The sequence below is a fragment of the Oryctolagus cuniculus genome, chromosome 1 (assembly GCF_051225735.1).
Source record: "Oryctolagus cuniculus isolate XC-2025 breed Fujian yellow rabbit chromosome 1, ASM5122573v1, whole genome shotgun sequence".
In the NCBI taxonomy this organism is placed as follows: domain Eukaryota; kingdom Metazoa; phylum Chordata; class Mammalia; order Lagomorpha; family Leporidae; genus Oryctolagus; species Oryctolagus cuniculus.
In genome coordinates this window covers 117,026,659-117,043,620 of record NC_142867.1, presented here as the reverse complement: position 1 = coordinate 117,043,620, position 16,962 = coordinate 117,026,659, and the positions used below count along the sequence as shown (strand labels likewise).

At 39.4% G+C, this 16,962-nt stretch overlaps 2 protein-coding genes across 4 annotated transcripts; both read right to left on the bottom strand.

Moving 5' to 3' along the window:
• Window positions 1-361: 361 nt before the first annotated feature.
• LOC103350561 (olfactory receptor 8B3-like) lies at window positions 362-4,724 on the bottom strand. Its single transcript, XM_070060986.2, has 2 exons — window positions 4,134-4,724; window positions 362-427 (listed from the first exon to the last, which is right to left on the bottom strand). The coding sequence occupies exons 1-2, from the start codon at window positions 4,722-4,724 to the stop codon at window positions 362-364; spliced, it is 657 nt and encodes a 218-aa protein (XP_069917087.2).
• Window positions 4,725-13,487: 8,763 nt separating this feature from the next.
• Window positions 13,488-16,751, bottom strand: LOC100349630 (olfactory receptor 8B3-like). 3 transcript variants are annotated; one of them, XM_017347615.3, is made up of 2 exons: window positions 16,738-16,751; window positions 13,488-14,427 (listed from the first exon to the last, which is right to left on the bottom strand). In XM_017347615.3, the coding sequence occupies exons 1-2, from the start codon at window positions 16,749-16,751 to the stop codon at window positions 13,488-13,490; spliced, it is 954 nt and encodes a 317-aa protein (XP_017203104.3). The 3 variants fall into 3 exon arrangements, with proteins under 3 accessions (XP_017203104.3, XP_069921455.1, XP_089169955.1); XM_070065354.1 differs by lacking the exon at window positions 16,738-16,751 and adding an exon at window positions 14,700-14,710 and having other exon boundaries at window positions 13,488-14,412; XM_089313829.1 differs by lacking the exon at window positions 16,738-16,751 and having other exon boundaries at window positions 13,488-14,452.
• Window positions 16,752-16,962: the final 211 nt, after the last annotated feature.

Sequence of the window (16,962 nt, the reverse complement as noted above, 5' to 3'; positions counted from 1 at the left end):
ATATAATTATATCTAAGACTGAAGATTTATTTGTGCTAGTGTAAATGATACTGATGTTTTAAATTTTAAATTGTTTTATGTTAATAAAAAATAGCATTTGTCTGAATGTTTTCATCTATCCAAACTCATGTTGAAATTTAATTACCAATGTATTAAGAGCTGTGACCTTTAAGAGGTTTCTGAGTCATGAGGGCTCTGAAGTTATCCTGGGAAGGGATTTTCTCTCCTGAGGGTGGAATCCTTACAAAAGGACAGGCTCATCTCCCTTTCACTCATTCTCTGTTATGTCTCTGTCTTTATCTACATCTCCCTTCCGTTACTCCCCCCCCCCCTTCTACCTTCTTGCTTCTGCTTCTTCCTCCTATTTACCCCTCTTCCACATGATTCCTAATATCATGTCATGATACAGCAACAGTGCTGTCACTAGCTTCCAGGACTATTAGTTATTATACTGTTGATTATAAACTATCCAACCTGTGACATTTTCTTATATCAATAAAAATAGGTTAAGAGAGATCTTGTGCTGGTGCCACGGCTCAGTAGGCTAATCCTCCACCTTGCGGCACTGGCACACCGGGTTCTAGTCCCAGTCAGGGCACCGGATTCTGTCCCAGTCGCCCCTCTTCCAGGCCAGCTCTCTGCTGTGGCCAGGGAGTGCAGTGGAGGATGGCCCAAGTACTTGGGCCCTGCACGGCATGGGAGACCAGGAGAAGTACCTGGCTCCTGCCATCGGATCAGTGCTGTGTGCCATCCGCAGCGCGCTGGCCGTGGCAGCCATTGGAGGGTGAACCAACGTCAAAGGAAGACCTTTCTCTCTGTCTCTCTCTCTCTCACTATCTACGCTGCCTGTCAAAAAAAAAAAGAGATAGATCTTATATTCTTTTTTTTAACTTTTATTTAATGAATATGAATTTCCAAAGTACGACTTATGGATTACAATGGCTTCCCCCCCATACCATCCCTCCCACCCACAACCCTCCCCTTTCCCACTCCCTCTCCCCTTCCATTCACATCAAGATTCATTTTCGATTATCTTAATATACAGAAGATCAGCTTAGTATACATTAAGTAAGGATTTCAACAGTTTGCTCCCACACAGAAACATAAAGTGAAAAATAATAGATGATTTTTTTAAATGATGATGAAATCAGATCGACCTATTGTCATGTTTAATCCCAGTGAGAGTCAAGTTGGGAATTGATCATTTCTTTTTTTTTTTTTTTTTACAGAGGATCAGTTTAGTATACATTAAGTAAAGATTTCAACAGTTTGCACCCCCATAGAAACACAAAGTGAAATATATTGTTTGAGTACTCGTTATAGCATTAAATCTCAATGCACAGCACATTAAGGACAGAGATCCTACATGAGGAGTAAGTGCACAGTGACTCCTGTTGTTGACTTTACCAGTTGACACTCCTGTCTATGGCATCAGTAATCTCCCTATGCTCCAGTTATGAGTTTCCAAGGCTATGGAAGCCTCTGAGTTCTCCGACTCTTATCTTGTTTAGATAAGGTCATAGTCAAAGTGGAGGTTCTCTCCTCCCTTCAGAGAAAGGTACCTCCTTCTTTGAAGACCTGTTCTTTCCACTGGGATCTCACTCACAGAGATCTTTTGCCAGAGTGTCTTGGCTTTCCATGCCTGAAATACTCTCATGGACTTTTCAGCCAGATCCGAATGCCTTTAGGGCTGATTCTGAGGCCAGAGTGCTATTTAGGACATCTGCCATTCTATGAGTCTGCTGAGTATCTCACTTCCCATGTTGGATCACTCTCTCCCCTTTATTTATTCTATCGGTTAGTGTTAGCAGGTACTAGACTTGTTTATGTGCTCCCTTTGACTCTTAGTCCTTTCATTATGATCAATTGTGAACTGAAATTGATCACTTGGACTAGTGAGATGGCATTGGTACATGCCACCTTGATGGGATTGAATTGGAATCCCCTGGCATGTTTCTAACTCTACCATTTGGGGCAAGTCAGCTTGAGCATGTCTCAAATTATACATCTCTTCCCTCTCTTATTCCCACTCTTATGTTTAACAGGGATCACATTTCAGTTAATTTTCAACACTTAAGAATAACTATGCGATAATTACAGAATTAAACCAGTCATATTAAGTAGAACAGACAAAAAAAAACTACTAAGAGGGATAATGTATTAAGTTGTTCATTAACAGTCAGGGCTATGCTGATCAAGTCACCGTTTCTCATAGTGTCCATTTCACTTCAGGAGGTTTCCTTTTTGGTGTTCAGTCAGTTGTCACCAATCAGGGAGAACATATGGTATTTGTCCCTTTGGGACTGGCTTACTTCACTCAGCATGATGTGTTCCAGATTCCTCCATTTTGTTGCAAATGACTGGATTTCGTTGTTTCTTACTGCGGTATAGTATTCTAAAGAGTACATATCCCATAATTTCTTTTTTTTTTTTAAACTTTTATTTAATGCATATAAATTTCCAAAGTACGACTTATGGATTACAATGGCTTCCCCCACATACCGTCCCTCCCACCCACAACCCTCCCCTTTCCCACTCCCTCTCCCCTTCCATTCACATCAAGATTCATTTTCGATTATCTTAATATACAGAAGATCAGCTTAGTATACCTTAAGTAAGTATTTCAACAGTTTGTTCCCACACAGAAACATAAAGTGAAAAATAATAGATGATTTTTTTTAAATGATGATGAAATCAGATCAGACCTATTGTCATGTTTAATCCCAGTGAGAGTCAAGTTGGGAATTGAAAATTTCTTTCTTTTTTTTTTTTTTTTTTTTTTTTTTTTTTACAGAAGATCAGTTTAGTGTACATTAAGTAAAGATTTCAGTCGTTTGCACCCCCATAGAAACACAAAGTGAAACATACTGTTTGAGTACTCGTTATAGCATTAAGCCTCAGTGTACAGCACGTTAAGGACCGAGATCCTACATGAGGAGTAAGTGCACAGTGACTCCTGTTGTTGACTTTACCAATTGACACTCCTGTTTATGGCATCAGTAATCTCCCTATGCACCAGTTATGAGTTTCCAAGGCTATGGAAGCCCCTTGAGTTCTCCGACTCTTATCTTGTTTAGACACGGTCATAGTCAAAGTGGAGGTTCTCTCCTCCCTTCAGAGAAAGGCACCTCCCTCTTTGAAGACCTGTTCTTTCCACTGGGATCTCACTCACAGAGATCTTTTTGCCAGAGTGTCTTGGCTTTCCATGCCTGAAATACTCTCATGGGCTTTTCAGCCAGATCCGAGTGCCTTTAGGGCTGATTCTGAGGCCAGAGTGCTATTTAGGACATCCGCCATTCTATGAGTCTGCTGAGTATCTCACTTCCCATGTTGGATCACTCTCCCCTTTATTTATTCTATCAGTTGGTGTTAGCAGATACTAGACTTGTTTATGTGCTCCCTTTGACTCTTAGTCCTTTCATTATGATCAATTGTGAACTGAAATTGATCACTTGGAGTAGTGAGATGGCATTGGCACATGCCACCTTGATGGGATTGAATTGGAATCCCCTGGTATGTTTCCAACTCTACCAATTGGGGCAAGTCAGCCCGAGCATGTCCCAAATTATACATCTCTTCCCTCTCTTATTCCCACTCTTATGTTTAACAGGGATCACATTTCGGTTAATTTTCAACACTTAAGAATAACTGTGTGATAATTACAGAATTAAACCAGTCATATTAAGTAGAACAGACAAAAAAAAATACTATGAGGGATAATGTATTAAGTTGTCCATTAACAGTCAGAGCTATGCTGATCAAGTCACCATTTCTCATAGTGTCCATTTCACTTCAGGAGGTTTCCTTTTTGGTGTTGAGTCAGTTGTCACCGATCAGGGAGAACATAATATCCCATAATTTCTTTATCCAGTCTACCGTTGATGGGCATTTAGGTTGGTTCCAGGTCTTAGCTATTGTGAATTGAGCTGCAATAAACATTAGGCTGCAGACCGCTTTTTTGTTTGCCAATTTAAATTCCTTTGGGTAAATTCCAAGGAGTGGGATGGCTGGGTCAAACGGTAGGGTTATCTTCAGGTTTCTGAGGAATCTCCAGACTGACTTCCATAGTGGCTTGACCAGTTTGCATTCCCCCCAACAGTGGGTTAGTGTCCCTTTTTCCCCACATCCTCCACCTCATTAATATATGTGCTGGTGCAGGAGAGCTCAAATAAAGGAAGCAGATCACAGAAGTAGTGGTTGATGGTGTTTGCATCACAGAAGTTCAGTCTCAGCATGCATCCAGTGTGGGCCATGGCACCTGAAAAAGCCAGCAGGTATGAACCAAGCATAAGGCAGAAACAGACTTTTGGGGACATGGCTATGTTGTACAAAAGTGGATTACAGATGGCCACATATCGGTCATAGGACATTGATGTCAGCACATAACATTCAGAAATGGAAAAAAAGGCAAAAAAAAAGTACAAGTGGGACATGCACCCCTTGTAAGAGATCATAATCTTCTTTGATATGAAGTTCATCAATATTTTCTGTGTAAACACAGAGGAATAGCAGAGGTCTATGAAAGACAAGTTAAAGAGGAAAAAGTACATGGGAGTGTGCAGTTGTGAATTCAACGCAATTAAAATTATCAGGCGCAAATTTCCCGCCACAGTGAGCAGATACATGACAAGAAACAGGAAGCACAGGAGGAGTTGTAGATCTGGCTGGTCTGTCAACCCCACCAAGATGAACTCAGTCACAATAGAGACATTTCCAGAAGCCATTCTTCCCTAGGGGAACCTGTGGACACAGGGAAGAAAAGATAATGTTGTAGGACAACTCAGCTTTTCCCACAATATTTGTCCCACAACATATAGTATTGCTGGGACTTCTGAGACTTAGCCCAACCTCAGCTCACAGGATCTGCCTTTAGTACTACCCTGATACTGAGTGCCACTGTCTCCCTCTTAACAAGATAAGTATTGTGAAGTACATAACCAAATTACCGTTACACGCCAGTGCTATCATGTGAAAACATGACAATTGAAAGCCAAGGAAGAAAGAAGAAAAGTGGACCAGGATAGTATTGTCCTTCTATTTTCTTGACATTTCTTCCTTTACTTGTTCCCTCCTCTCACCAATAAAATTGGAGGCAGAGGCATTAGCAACCTGGTCCTGGTCTCAAATACTGATTAGCCTCTGGTGGGGTGGAAACCAAGACCACTGTTTCTGAAACAAACAGCAAGCGTCTACAAGAGGTTAAGTTAATTCCCAATGTCACAAAAAAATGTCCTGCAACTGGAAGAGTAAGTGTTTTATCCATGAAAGGGAGACTACCGCCAGATACTGCATTCCTGAGCACCCTGGTGTCTCTGCTCATGTGGACTGCCCTCTTGAACAGATTCTGATTCCAGTTTCCCTGAGTCATAAACTACATGAAATGAAAAATAAAAGGGAACAGCTTAGATCCCCAGACTTCAATCTCGAAGCTAATGAGACAACAATATTCACAGAATCCAGGAACTCACCCTGCTTAGGACAGAAATCCTTGGTACTTTCTTATTGCTTATATACCGCTATTGTCCTGAATGGAAAACTTTAGGTTTTGAGGATTTGGTTTCTTTGACTCCAACATGCAGCCCAGATTATATTTCCAATATGTGCTGGAAATATTTATGAAATATGGATAGTAAATTTTGATTATGACTCTGAATCCTTTCACACATTAGAGAAAAATAAATTATTACTCATTTTCACATTTGCCATTTGATAAGACGCAGAAGACTTGATATGAGTTTAATGATATATTGCACTTGGTTATAAACCAGGGAGATGGCTCAGTCTCTTCTGTAGGGAGCAGATTCAAAGTCTAACAGAGAAATAGGAGAGAGTATTTATAGTCTAGATCATAATCTGTCTTTAATTCCTTAGAGACTCACAATGCTTTCTCAGACTTTTCCTGTGGGGAGCAACCCGGACTAGACTAAGTTACTGGAATTAAGACTTATTCTATGCATCTGCTTTCCCACAATATGGCGCTGAGAAGGGAGTAGCAACTTCTGTGCAGCTGCCTCTCGCTAGCTTGGGTGATGACCTGCAGGAGCTGATCCTGCTCCTGATTGCAGGAGAGCAGCGTACTCGGCGTGTGGGTAGCAGAGTTGGGATTGGTGGAAGAGGACTATAAAGGAGGAGAGAGACAACATGCACCAGGAACATCTAAGGGGAACATCTATCTGAAGGAACACCTGAGGAACATCTGAGCAGCCCCCGAGAGAGCCAGCCGGCGGTGTGCCGCTCCCCCGCGGAAGTGGGGAAAGTGGCAGGGGGAACCGCCCTTCCACGGAGGTGGAAGGGTCGGTAGCCAACCCGGGAAGAACCAGCAGCAAACCCGGGGAGGGCCAAGCAGACAAAAGAACAGCGCAGGGTCCTGCGTCGTTCCTCCACGAAGACGGGGAGCGACATTTTCCCTTCACCCTAGGGATTGTGCATCCCTCAAGGTAGAGCCAATAATAAGTTTTCATCTCTGTTCTGGTGAAATAGAAAGTCCTGGATCTCCTTCCCACCATAAACAAAGTAGTTCATCCATTCCTGGGCAGATTTCATTTTTGGGTATTCCAAACTACTTTAGATGTTCTTGCACCATAACCTAGAATTAAACCAGCCACACTGAGTCTGGCAGAAAACTTATTCATTCTCTTGCTGTTTTCACTATTTTAATGTAGCACCATAGAACTGGGGGAAAGAGGATGCTTCTTCTTTGAAATGTACCATACATCCCATCTTGCACATTTGGAGAGATGATCCAGAAGACTGGCTTCTATCCAACCTACTTAATAATACTGGCAGAACACAGGAAATGGTATACTCTGATCACCAGGGGCCAGTGGGAACAGAGAGGGCAGTTTTCAGTGGCAATCAGCACAGTCTGTTCTCTAAGCTCAGGGCAAAGGCAGAAGCTGTAACATCCCTACCATCCTTTTTGCCCCTGAGTAGGGAAAGAGACTCATTAAATTTCCAGTGCTCACCTTTTGGGGAGTATACTAGAAAAGGCAACTGACCACTATCTAGGTTATCTTGGAATGTGACAAATGACAGTATACCCTAGCTTCCTGGGTCCAGTGGGGACACAGATAGTGCTTTTGTGTTTTATTTTTTTAAGTTTCTTATTCCCTGTTTATACCTTTCATACTCCATATTTATTTTGTGGATACAGTATCCTCTCATCTCTGTTTCTTTTTCTTTATTTTACTTATTTTAGTTTTAGTGGCTTTTTTTTAGCTTTTAATGGATTCAGTATAGTTCACAGATACAATTCTAAGAATATAATAAATATAATACCCCTTTCCTCTCTTTCTTTTTTTATTTTTTATTTTATTTTATTTTATTTTTTTATTTTTTGACAGGCAGAATGGACAGTGAGAGAGAGAGAGAGAGAGAGAAAGGTCTTCCTTCACCATTGGTTCATCCTCCAATGGCCGCTGTGGCAGGTGCGCTGCGGCCAGCGTACTGCGCTGATCAAAAGCCGAGAGCCAGGTGCTTCTCCTGGTCTCCCAAGGGGTGCAGGGACCAAGCACTTGGGCCATCCTCCACTGCACTCCTTGGCCACAGCAGAGAGCTGGCCTGGAAGAGGGGCAACCGGGACAGAATCCAGTGCCCCGACTGGGACTAGAACTGGTGTGCCGGCGCCGCAAGGCGGAGGATTAGCCTATTGAGCCGCAGCGCCAGCTCCCTCTTTCTTTTTTTTAAGATTATTTATTTATTTTAAAGACCAAGTTACAGAGTAGCAGTGGAAAGGAGAGAGAGACAGAGACCTTCCATCCATTGGTTCACTCCCCAAATGGCTGCAATGGCCAGAGCTGGGCCAATCTGAAGCCAGGAGCCAAGAGCTTCTTCCTTGTCTCCCATGTGGATGCAGGGGCCCAAAGACTTGGGCCATCTTCTACTGCATTCCTAGACCATAACATAGAACTGGATCAGAAGTGGAGCAGCTGGGACTCCAACTGGTGCCCATATGGGTTTGCTGGCACAGCAGGAGGTGGCTTTACCCGCTATACTACAGCACTTGTCCCCCAATTCCCCACTTCCCCACCCCCCCCATCATCCCTCCCTGTCCCTTTCTTTCGTTATTACATTCAATCTTTCTTCTTTTAGGTTAGTTTTTGAAATAGCATATTTTTCGTTGACATTATAGTTGATTGTTTAACACTCCACCAAATAAACTAGTAAAAAGCAAAAAAAAAAAAAAAATCCCCTATTTTAGCAGAAAAATATGCAAGGGTTACAAGAAAAATAGAATAAAAAGATGGCCATTTCACCCACATGCAGCACATTGTAGAGAAATTACAGGTCATTAGAACTATAGCAATGTAACATTCTTAACCAATGGTTTCACAATGGTATAGAACAAAGATTGGCAAAATTGTGTTTGCAGCAATGCTGATGCACAAAGGCATTTCTTTTTTGATTTTTTTTATCTTTCTAATTTTAACTCCCATGTACACGGAACAACATAAAGTGTTTGTCTTTCTGTGTCCCATTTATTTCACTCAACATGATGTTCTCCAGTTGTATGCATTTTGTAAATTGGAATTTAATTCATTTATAGCTGAATAATATTCCATGTGTATACATACTTTATTTATCTTTTCATCTGATATGGATTGAGTCCACATGTTGGCTGTTGTGAACAGTGCTGCTGTAGCTGTGATGGTGCAGGTGTCTCTTTGATATAACCTGTTGATGTCTTCTGGGTATAAACCCAAAGATAAGATTGTTGCAACATTTGCATATTTAGTTTCTTAAGAAATCTCCATATGGTTTTCCACAGTGGCTACACTGATTTATATTCCCTCCAAAATTGTGTTTGAGTGTTCCCATTTCTCCACATCTTTGCCAGCATTTGTCACTCTGTGTTTTGGATTTTAGCCACTCTGACAGGAGTTAGGTGGTTTCTCATTGTGGTTTAGATTCTCATTGCCCTGATGGCTACTGATAGTTGAATATTTTGTCATATTTTGTTAGCCATTTGTATTATTTCTTTTGGGAACTGTCTGTTGAAGTCCTTGGCCCAATTCTTAACTGTATTCATTGTTACTGTTGTTGCTGTGTTTTTAAACTTGCTGATATATTCAAGATATCAATCCTTTGTGGGATAGGCAGCTCACAAATATTTCCCCATGTCTCTTCACTCTATTAATCACTTCATTTGAAGTACAGAAGCCTCTGAGTTTGATATAGTCCCATTTGTTTAGTTTTGCTTTTTATGCCGGTGCTTTAGAGGTCTTATCCAAGAAGTTATCCCTTACACCAATGACTTGGAGTGTTTCCCTTCATTTCTTCCAGCAACTTCATAGTCTCAGGTCTTAAATTTAGGTCTTTGATCAATCTTGAGTTGATTTTTGTAAAGCTGAGTTGTATGGATCTAAGTTCATTCTTCTATATTTAAACATCCAGTTCTGCCAGTACCATTTGTCAGAGAGTGTTTTTGAATAACTATACCATATCCCCTCTCTAAGGTTTATCACAGAGCTAATAATTGAAAAATTCCAACTCCCAGACAGAAATGTATCACATGTCCAGGGACCAATTGGCTTTTGAAAATCTTGTGTTTTTCAGAGGGTTGCCAGTTTGGCATGCTCTGGACACTTGAAAGCTGCTGAGACCAAGGAAGTCACAGAAATTCCACTAAACATTTGAAAAAGAGTTAACCCTTGTAAAGCCCTATCAAAAAGTTAAGAGAAAAGAGAATACATCCAAACTCATTTTATGAGGTCAGCTTACCTTGAAACAAAATACAGAAAAAAGTATCACAGAAAAATCTGTTCTCTTATTTTCATTGGTCAGTCTAACTAAAGGTTTCTCAATTTTGTTTATTTTTTAGAAATGAATTTTTAAATTGTGTTTACCTTTCCTCTTGCATTCATATTCTATTTTTTATTTATATCTTCTCAAATATTTATTTCCTCTGCTAAGTTTGGCTTTAACTTAATTTGTTCTTTTTCTTGAAGCGTGAGTTTACACTGCTTATTGGAGATCTTTATTACTTTTTAACACGTGTTTATTGCTATAAACTTCCCACCTAGTACTGCATTTGTTGTATCCTATAGAGTTTGCTATATTGTGATTTCATTTTTATTTCTCTACAAATATTTTTAATTCTCCTTTTATTTCCTCTTTGGCCCTGTGTGTGTTCAAGTGTGTGTTGTTTGTATGACATATTTCTGAATTTTTCCCATCTTCATGCTATTATTGACTTGTAGTTTTTGAAAAACATTTTGAGTGTCTTAAATTTGCAAAGATCTGAATTATGACCTAACACATATGGCAATTAAATGCATGAATCTGTGCCTAACATAATTAAATATTGAGGAAAAGCAAATTAAAATCATATAAGATACTACTTTGGGCATATTATAAAGATTAAAATTATTTCTGTATTTCTAAATTTCCCAGTTCTTTTCACTATGAGTAATAAAAAATAGTATCTGAAAAAGTTTAAGGAAAAACCTTACCAAGGCAGTAGATAAGACTGTGGAAATGAAACTAATTTAATATGGAATGAGAACTGTATCCACTGTACCGCACAATTAAACTTAGCATAATGGCAAATATATCGGAATGCAAATCAAGATAACATCCATTCTCCAATAGGTATTGGAGTAGATTCCTCTTTAGATGTGCTAAATAGAATTGTTTCTGTCCAGGACTGATCTAGATTATTCTGCACTACTACCTTGCGTCTTGAATCTCTTAAGTGAGAACCTTCTGTATATGCAAAGGCATTTCCTGGATACTGTACTTGGGCCTTCATCATCAATATTTGCTTAAGATGCTTTTCTTGTCCCACCTAACTAGAGCTCTAATCACAACTTTGTAAGTTTATTTGTATGAAAAATTTATATAAACACAGATATATAGTTGTAAAAAATATACAGTTACACTAATTTTTTTGTTTTTATAAATATTTATTATAGGTAAAACAAAACTTACCCCTATTATAGATAAGTGTCTATTCACATTTGTACATTACAATTCTTAACAGCTTAAGATAAACTCTACAATGTCTTACAAGACATTAAACAATATTCAAGTTACTGGGTAACAACAATAACAATGCCAACAGAAAAACACACAGCAGAAGCCTCAAGTGTTTCCTCATTGTCTAGTTTACAGCTCAAGTACGATTTCCTTTTTCATGAATGACAAAAATTAATAAAGTAAAAAAAAAAAGGGTGTTTGCAGGATGGAAGCCAATTTGTACTTCTTTATAAAACCAGCTTTTAGGTTAAAGAAAATGTCACTTTAAGAAAAAAGGCTCATAGCCATTTTTTGCAGCACAAGTCAGGAATACTATTAATACACTAAAATTAACCTTTAAGTGTTTTATCACACACACACAAAAAAAGTACGCAGTCATTACTTTGACAAGAAACCTGGAACAGGAAGGAGGGGTAGAGGCTCATGGGAGTAGAAGCCATTTGCAATTATAAACACTATAAATACAATAACCAATGCTGTACAGCTACAAATGTTTCACTCCATTACTCCACTTCTGTGTTAATCTTATTTACACATGCTTTCAAAGACATGCACTGTTAGAAAAATTAGAAAAGAACCTGAATGCATGATGTGCAACCTTTCATGTTGTGCTTTAGTAAACCTATGGTTTAAATTGGAAAAAGAAACCAACACATATTTTCTGTATTTATGGACTCAAACACATGCATCCAGGGAGAACTCCCACAGCAACAGCGTGGGTGTACTGTGTTAACCCTGAACACTGTAGAACAGAAAAGTAAAACCAGATTGGGAAGAAGTTCTAAGCATTTTAAACCAGCTGTGGTTTGTAGGCGTTAACACACACACTCACACACCTCCCTCTGCACACCCAAAGTGCAAGTACATAGGAAGTCTCAGAAGAAAAGCAAAAGGAAAGACAAATGTTCCACCATCGGCACTGCTGATTTTCAGTTTTGCTATCTATTCCAGGTTTATCCTGTCCCCCCAAAATTAACTACAGATCACACCTGAAAAAATACACAATTATTTGGAAACTGTCCCTGATTTTTATGCGAATGATCTGCAACAGCATTTCAGACACATCCACAATGAGACCTGTCTGTTATGCTAATTTGTATGAAACTCAGCAGTTTATAATACATCATACAAATGCACATATTGAACAGAGCTAGCAACTCAAATCCAATTGTGTGCCCCTTTTTGATTGTGGCTCTACCCACTCTTTTCTTCTCCACCCTGGTTCTGCTGCAATCACTTTTCCTGGATATTTTTTAGAGCTTCCTGACTTATGTAAAGTCCAATTGACATCTGGATCCAACCCAGAGAAAAACAAATAGAATGTAAAAAAGGCTCACTTTTAGTTTGGGTAAAGCCGCTGTCTGCAGTGCCGACATTCCATGTGGATGCTAGTTCGAATTCTGGCTGCTCTACTTCCAATCCAGGTCTCTGCTGTGGCCTAGGAAGGCAATGGAATATGGCCCCAGTCCTTGGGCCCCTGCACCTACATGGGAGATGGAAAAAGCTCCTGGCTCCTAGTTTGGATCGGTCCAGCTCTGGCCATTGCAGCCATTTGGGGAGTGAACCAGCAGATGGAAGACCTCTCTTTATCTCTCTTGCTCTCTCACTCTGCTTCTGCCTCTGCCTCTCTATAACTCTGCCTTTTCAAACAAACATATAAATCTTTAAAAAAATTCACTTTACCATGCTAAAGAAGAAATAGAAGCAGAATTTAGGAGTTTCATTATATATAATATATGTATTACACACATGTATTTCTTTTTTTAAAGTTTTATTTAATAACCACAAATTTCCAAAGTACAGTTTAGGGATTACAATGGCTTTTTGCCCCCAAAACTTCCCTCCTGCATGCAACCCGCCCATCTCCCACTCCCTCTCCCATTCCATTCACATCAAGATTCATTTTCAATTCTCTTTATATACAGAAGATCAATTTAGTATATATTAAGTAAATATTTCAACAGTTTGCACCCACACAGAAACATAAAGTGTAAAATACTGTTTGAGTACTAGCTATAGCATTAATTCACATTGAACAGCACATTAAGGACAGAGATCCTACATGAGGAGTAAGTGCACAGTGACTCCTGTTGTTGACTTAACAAATTGACACTCTTGTTTATGGTGTCAGTAATCACCCTAGACTCTTGTCATGATTTGCCAAGGCTATAGAAGCCTTCTGAGTCCGCTGACTCCTATCTTATTTAGACAAGGTCATAGTCAGAGTGGAAGTTCACTCCTCCCTTCAGAGAAAGGTACCACCTTCTTGTACACACAAATATTTCAATATATGATATTCTACCCTTAAAATAATATAGTTACTGATCAAGTTAATGAATAAAATATTTTCATTTTAAGTTCTAAATACAAAGAGCAAATATTATCTTGTGAATAATAGAAAGAAGTCCACCACTAGAATACATTCAGTATATATATGTACATATGTATATATATATATATATATCCAGACTTTACATGTTCTGTAACTAATGAACATAAACATAATATCTCTACCAACACTTTACTCTAAGAAATGTTTTTCTCAGGGCAGTTTTAACATCTTTGTTTCTCAAGCTGTAGATTAAGGGATTCATCATGGGAATCACATTTGTGTAAAAGACAGAAGAAATTTTCCCCAAATCCATAGTAGTAGCAGAGGATGGCTTAAGATACATTATTGCTCCTGATCCAAAAAAGAGAGAAACAGCAATTATGTGAGAACTGCAGGTGCTGAAGGCTTTGGACCTGCCCTCAGTGGAGTTTATTTGAAAGATGCTGGAGAGAATGAAACCATAAGAGAGAAAGATGGTGAGGCTGGCCACAATGATGTTGATGCCAACCACAATGAAAACCACCAATTCATTGACATATGTGCTGGTGCAGGAGAGCTGCATCACTGGGAGGATGTCACATAAGTAGTGGTTGATGGTGTTTGCATCACAGAAGGTCAGTCTCAGCATGCATCCAGTGTGGGCCGTGGCACCTGAAAAGGCCATCAAGTATGAACCAAGCATAAGGCTGGAACACACTTTAGGGGACATGACTACGGTATAGAGAAGTGGGTTACAGATGGCCACATAGCGATCATAGGCCATTGATGTCAGCACATAGCATTCAGAAATGACAAAGAACAAAAAAAAGTAGAGCTGCACCATGCACCCTGTGTATGATATAATATTCCTCTCTGAAACAAAGTTCACCAGCATTTTGGGTGTAAATACAGAAGAATAACAGAGGTCAATGAAGGACAGATTAAAGACGAAAAAGTACATGGGGGTGTGAAGGTGTGAGTGCAGCCCAATCAGAGTCACCAAGCTCAAATTTCCCAGCACGGTGACCACGTACATGAGTAGAAACAGGAAGAACAGGGGCAGCTGGAGAGCTGGCTGGTCTGTTAATCCTTTCAGGGTGAACTCAGTCACAAGGGAGCCATTTCTTGGAGCCATTCTTCTCTAGGGTGTCTGTGGGTGAAGGAAGAAGGGTTCTGTTAGAGGACAGCCCAGCTCTTCCCACCCTACCTCATCCACAGTGTGAGAGGTGTGCAGGAATGAGCCTGTGAAATGAGCCCTTGGAGAGCTCCACCAACCCAGCCTGCAGAGTGCAGGGCAGCAGCAGCAAGTGCAGTCACCAGTTCTGGGATAAAGGACAGGAGGGCTGGACCAGGGCAGGATGGTTTGTTCTCTTAGCATTTGTTCCTTCACTTGAGCCCTCCATATCCAAACTCAATTCCCATTAAAATTGGAAGAAGATGATTTAGTCATCCAGTGCTGGCCTCCAGTGCAACTTAGACTATCGAGTTGGAAACCAAACATTCTTTCTAGAGCTACACTAGAAAAGCATAGTCTTGGAAAGCTTATGTTACATTCCTAAGTCACAGAAAAATTAATCTCTTTAGAAGGTAGATGGTGCAGTCCACAGAGATGCGACTTACTATTACAGATGCTGAAATCCCTGAGCCCATTAATGTCTCTGAATCTTTGCTCTCCTGGAATGCATTCTTTTTCTATCTTCATTTGCATCTCAGGATTGTACAAAATGGAGATGGGATGGGTATAACCTAGTTTAGGTGCCTGGTGTCCATCATAAAAATAGAAAACATTAACACCCATGTAATTCATGAACTCATTCCATACCTCAGCGCTCCTTGTCAGGTGGTGTATCCCCAACTTCTCGGAAGAGTAACTTCTCCTTCAACTCCTTTGGTTCCAAGAGGATGCAGTTCACACTTGATCTCTGATATGCTCAGTAAATATGTCTGAACTACCCATCATGATTTATGTTCATGAATTCAGATGGTCTCCAGCACCAGAGAAGAGTAAAGTCTTTATTATTACCGCACTTATCACTTAATGAGAAAATTAAGTTTATGAGAGTTTAATTAGATAATGTGCTTGATTATACAAAAGACAGAAACCTGTTCAGTTTCTTCCTAGATTACAGATTCTGGGTGTCAAAGGAGAATGGGAATTGTAGATGCACCCCAGATGGTGATCAGGCTGCAGTTCCTGAGTGACTCAATATTTTAATCAAGTTTTCCCTTCTCTCAGGGGATTGTACATCTCCCAAAGCAAGGCCAAAAATAAACTCCCATCTCCCTACTGTCTAGATTTTTTTCTTTCTTCCCACATTCTAAATTGCAATTCCCATAGGATCTAGCTCTACACTCACTTTTTTCTTTATGTGAAAATTAACAAAAATGGAAGCAACTCATCTCAGGTGCATTCTCTCCTGTGATATCACCAGAATCAGAACTTTTTGCATATTTTTATTTCTCAAAGATGTAAAATAAATTTGATTTCTTAAATTTATCAACTTGAATTATGACATAGCATAGTTGGCAGATGTAGGAAAAAAATACTTAATATCATTAATCATTAGGGAAAGGCAGATTAAGATGCTAATACTCCTTGAGGCCAACTGGAAGGATGAAAATCATTTCTGTATATTTTCACAATTATGATGTTTTAATTATCATTGTGTTTTTAAGGAATTAATACTTTAGATTCTCAAGGTCATAGAAAATGTTCAGTAATTACTGCAACACAATTATAATCAATTCTCAAGTTAATGTGATCTTATAAAAAAGAACAGGGTGAATGTGGTTCTGTGTTTTACTTCTGTGTTTCTTTTCATCAAAGAGAGATGAAAAATCTTATCTGACAAAGTTTATTAAGGAAAATACTTACCAATATGGTAGAAAGGTTTGCATGAATGAAATTTTATAATATGGAACGAGAACTAGGCCTTCTTTGCCACAAATTCACCTCAACACTGTGATATATCACATACTACAAGTCTGTACAACATTGACTTCCATCACCTTATGGATGTTATTGGAAATTTCTTGTTGCCCACTCAAAACAGAAATTTCTCTGCCCAAGTCTGTCTATGTTAATCTTATCGCTCTTGATTTTCTTCTGTGAAAGTCCTTTAGTAATTCCCAACTACTCCACTTATGCCTTCATTCTCTGTGTTTGCTTAAGATTTGTTTATTGTCACACATAAGGAGAACTCTAATGACAGGATTGTAACCTTATTTGATTATGAATATTTGCATGAATATATAAATATGTGTACAAAATGTGACCTAAAACAAATTTTATAAAATGAACATCTAGCAATCCACCATCAGATCTACAAATTAAATATAGCCAACAACTCAAAGCCATTTGTGTGTCTCTTCCTGTTTGAATCTCCATCCATTCTTCCCTTCTCCATCCTGGTTCTGTTGGAACCACTTTCCTGGCTTTTCTTCAGAGCTTCACCACTTTCATAAAGTCCCACTTCCACATGCATCCAGACCACAGAAGCACAAGTAGAATATTAAAAGAGCACACTTTGCATTTGAAATGGTGTTTGTCATGTAGAACCTAGTCACAGGCCACATTGCACTGCAGGAAAGACTGGAAATGTGTGTCTTGGAGGGTGAGCAGCAGCAATCTCTGCCACCCTGAGACATTCATTAATGGTATCTATCAAATACAT

Excerpts from the sequence above, each read along its gene's own strand:
- LOC103350561 (XM_070060986.2), bottom strand. The coding sequence starts at position 4,724 with ATGGCTTCTGGAAATGTCTCTATTGTGACTGAGTTCATCTTGGTGGGG. Across the intron at positions 428-4,133 it reads CCAGCACATATATTAATGAG|CTAGTGACAGCACTGTTGCT; the intron begins GTGGAGGATGTG and ends TAGTCCTGGAAG.